Genomic DNA, 3,418 nt, shown 5'->3' on the forward strand with positions numbered 1-3,418 from the left:
GCATGTGAATGAGGTCAGGGTAGTTGGAACATTTCTACAATCACATTCAAATGACAGTTCTCTGGGGTCACACATTCTCTGCTATGTATCTTTCTGCCCCAAATAAGTACCGTTGTTTCTTTCCCACCTATGATAGTGACCTGCTGTGGTAAACATTTACTGAATTTTCATTTTTGAATTACACTTTGCGGTAACAAAAGTTAAATCAGGTCATAGTAACCTATTTCATTTCTTGCACTCTCCTTTTCCCTAATACAGGTAAGGAAGCTTCTTCACAGATGTTGGTCAGGATCAAGCTTCTCAGGTGGTTCTATATTCTTCCTTATTTTTCAGAGTGAAATCCAAATCCAACATGGTGAACACCAATCACACTGTCTTCCACCCTGCTGTGTTTGTCTTGCTTGGCATCCCAGGCTTAGAGAGATATCACATCTGGCTTTCCATCCCCTTATGCTTTATATATGCGACTGCGGTGCTGGGGAACAGTATTCTGATTCTGGTCATTGTCACTGAGCACAGCCTCCACGAGCCCATGTACATGTTTCTCTCCATGCTGGCTGGCACTGACATCCTACTCTCCACTACCACTGTGCCCAAAGCCTTGGCCATCTTCTGGTTCCACGTACGGAACATCACCTTTGATGCTTGTGTGACTCAAGTCTTCTTTGTCCACGTGATGTTTGTGGGGGAGTCAGCCATCTTGCTGGCCATGGCATTTGATCGCTATGTGGCTATTTGTGACCCACTGAGATATTCAATGATTCTGACATCACCTGTTGTGGGGAGGATGGCTGTAGCTATTGTTGTCCGGAGCTTTTGCATCATCTTCCCTGTCATCTTCCTGCTAAAGAGGCTTCCTTTCTGTAGGACCAATGTGATCCCCCATTCATACTGTGAACATATTGGGGTGGCCCGACTGGCCTGTGCTGACATTACTGTCAATATATGGTATGGCTTCTCCGTCCCCATTGTTACGGTGATCACTGATGTGGTGCTCATTGCAGTGTCCTATACCCTGATCCTCTGGGCCATCTTTCGTATGCCCTCTCAGGATGCCCGCCACAAGGCACTCAGCACCTGTGGCTCCCACCTTTGTGTCATCCTCATGTTTTATGTCCCCTCCTTCTTCACTTTATTGACTCATCGCTTTGGGCGCAACATTCCACGCCACGTACACATTCTGTTGGCCAACCTTTATGTGGTGGTGCCTCCCATGCTCAACCCCATTGTTTATGGGGTAAAGACGAAGCAGATCAGAGAGGCTGTGGCTCACTCTTTCATGGAGATCAAGAAGTGGTTTTCCTCATCATCACTGGGCTAAGGTCTCCTTGATCACATTCTTCACAAGTTTTTTCCCTAAGAAGTTGAGCTTTGAATAAAATTTCCTAATCTGGAAGACATCTTCCCTTTCAGATGGTTTCTGTGTAACTCTTTTCTTACTTCAAAGAGATCATTAAGAATTCTTATGTACATGGTTTTGTCTTAGAAATGATATAAATTGGATGAATCATATGATCTATTTATCTTTTAAGAGAAAGACTTGAGTTCAAATCCTTTCCTTCTACTTATACGAGTTATTTAACTTCTGGGAACCTCAGTTTGATTATCTTTAAAGTGTGAATACTAACAGTCTTCTGTATCATCATCAATAGAAACAAGTACACGGAGGTCAGGTACTATTTCATTTTTGATTTTGTATCCTCATTTCCTAGCATTCTGCCTGGCAGATAGTAGATACTTGATAAATGCTTATTGATTGATAATACCACCTAACAACCCCTAACAGAGAGGTCTTGTGGGATTAAATGAGACGATGCACATGAAGTCTTTTCTAACCTTTAAAGCATTAGATAAATGTTGGCTATTATTATTGTCAATATTTTTGTTTTCTCCTTGTCATTTTTCTTGATGGAGGTCAGATAGAACTAGACTTAGGAAAAGTCCCAATTGTATTATTCCTTTATGTTTAATGTTCTGTAAACTTTTCACAGATAAATAACATTATTGCTTTTATTGTAATTGATAAAGCTATTGGAATGTCAGCTCATGTTCTGTAGGATCAAATGAAAGCATCTTCTGGACAACTCTGGTAGCCATCTGGACAATTGAAATGTTTTTCTTGTCCCCACCTGGTTTTGATTTCTTCTTCTAGGATTATATTTTGAATGCTTTTCATTCCATGTAGTTTGAAAATTTAATCTATTAAAATATTGTTCTTAAATGTTTATGGACCAATGTTATGTCCAGGCAATAGGGGGCAATAATTTCGTCTGTTTTTTACAAACTTTAACAGCCTATGGAACAAACTAGGGATGCCACAGGTAAGGTGTATCAGCCATGCACATATTTACAACTAACAATGTTCCTAAAGAAAAGTAAGTAGCATAAAAACAAAAGACATCAATAAAAATTTCTTTAAAAGTCGATCCAAGTCTGAAGATTTTACAGCTGTTAAATTTGCATTTATCATTACCTTATCACTGAGGACATAAACTCAACATTCAGGAAGTGTGTATGCAATTCCTCAAACAGTTAATTTATTTGAAAAAAAAATCAGTTATCAAGAATCTGTCAGTAAGTCAGTAAGATAGGATTTACTAAATTCCATATTAAGTGCCAAACACTGTGGGGGAGAGGAAGGGTATAAGTATTTATAGAATCCTGTGTGGTAGGTCCTTTTTTTATCTTTATTTTTACAGTTGAGGAAGTTGAGACAGACAAAGTTTAAATGACTTGTCCAGTGTCATATAGATAGTGTTTGGACCCAGATGTGAACTCAGGTTTTCCTAACTTTAAACCCAGAGCTCTATATGATGTGCTACCTAGCCAGGGAAAGTAATATTAAGAAATGGTATAACCAGCACTTTTTTCACCTAGTACATATCAGCATACACTCCAGCAAATAATATATTTGTATGAGTGATTTCCTAGCAGTCATTTATATGCTCATGAATTGGATGTTTCAAACAAGGTAATCAATCAACAAGCATTTGTTAAAATCTTATTCTGTGCCAGGCACTTTGCTGAGTTCTGGGGTGTATCAGCAATGCCATATTCACAATGCCTATAGAGATTACAAATATGCTGATATAATTATCCATCACAAAATACATCAGGTTTGCCATTTGGGGAAATAAACTAGAAAATTTATTAAGATACCAAAAGACTGAGTCCCAAAACCAGAAAGTAAAAGCCATCAGAGTAGTTATGATATTGGCACAGGTAGATAAAGTAGAAAGCACCCACATTTTCAAGCCTTTAAAACAGAACAGGCTACCTCAGGCAAAGGTCCTCCTCTCCCCACTCACAGCAACCACCCAGCGTCCTGGAAGAGCACTCCCAGCAGCTCCGGCCCCCGGCAGTCCTCAGCAGGAGTCTTAACTCAAAAAAAAAAAAAGGCAACTGCCACCAACTGCCA

General features: G+C 39.5%; 1 protein-coding gene across 1 annotated transcript; it reads left to right on the top strand.

Annotated features, from left to right (window-relative positions):
- The first annotated feature begins 337 nt into the window (after positions 1 to 337).
- LOC138176899 (olfactory receptor 52B2-like) lies at positions 338 to 1,321 on the top strand. The gene has a single exon (XM_069107833.1). It carries the CDS (start codon positions 353 to 355, stop codon positions 1,319 to 1,321), a length of 969 nt encoding a protein of 322 aa, XP_068963934.1. The 5' UTR covers positions 338 to 352.
- The last annotated feature ends 2,097 nt before the right edge of the window (positions 1,322 to 3,418 follow it).

The sequence above is a fragment of the Petaurus breviceps genome, unplaced genomic scaffold (genome assembly GCF_028583685.1).
Source record: "Petaurus breviceps papuanus isolate PSGF00001 unplaced genomic scaffold, PetGlider_PUasm1.0 90294, whole genome shotgun sequence".
In the NCBI taxonomy this organism is placed as follows: Eukaryota; Metazoa; Chordata; class Mammalia; order Diprotodontia; family Petauridae; genus Petaurus; species Petaurus breviceps.

What these genes read in the sequence shown, in the direction of transcription:
- LOC138176899 (XM_069107833.1), top strand. Translation starts at nt 353, where the DNA reads ATGGTGAACACCAATCACACTGTCTTCCACCCTGCTGTGTTTGTCTTG.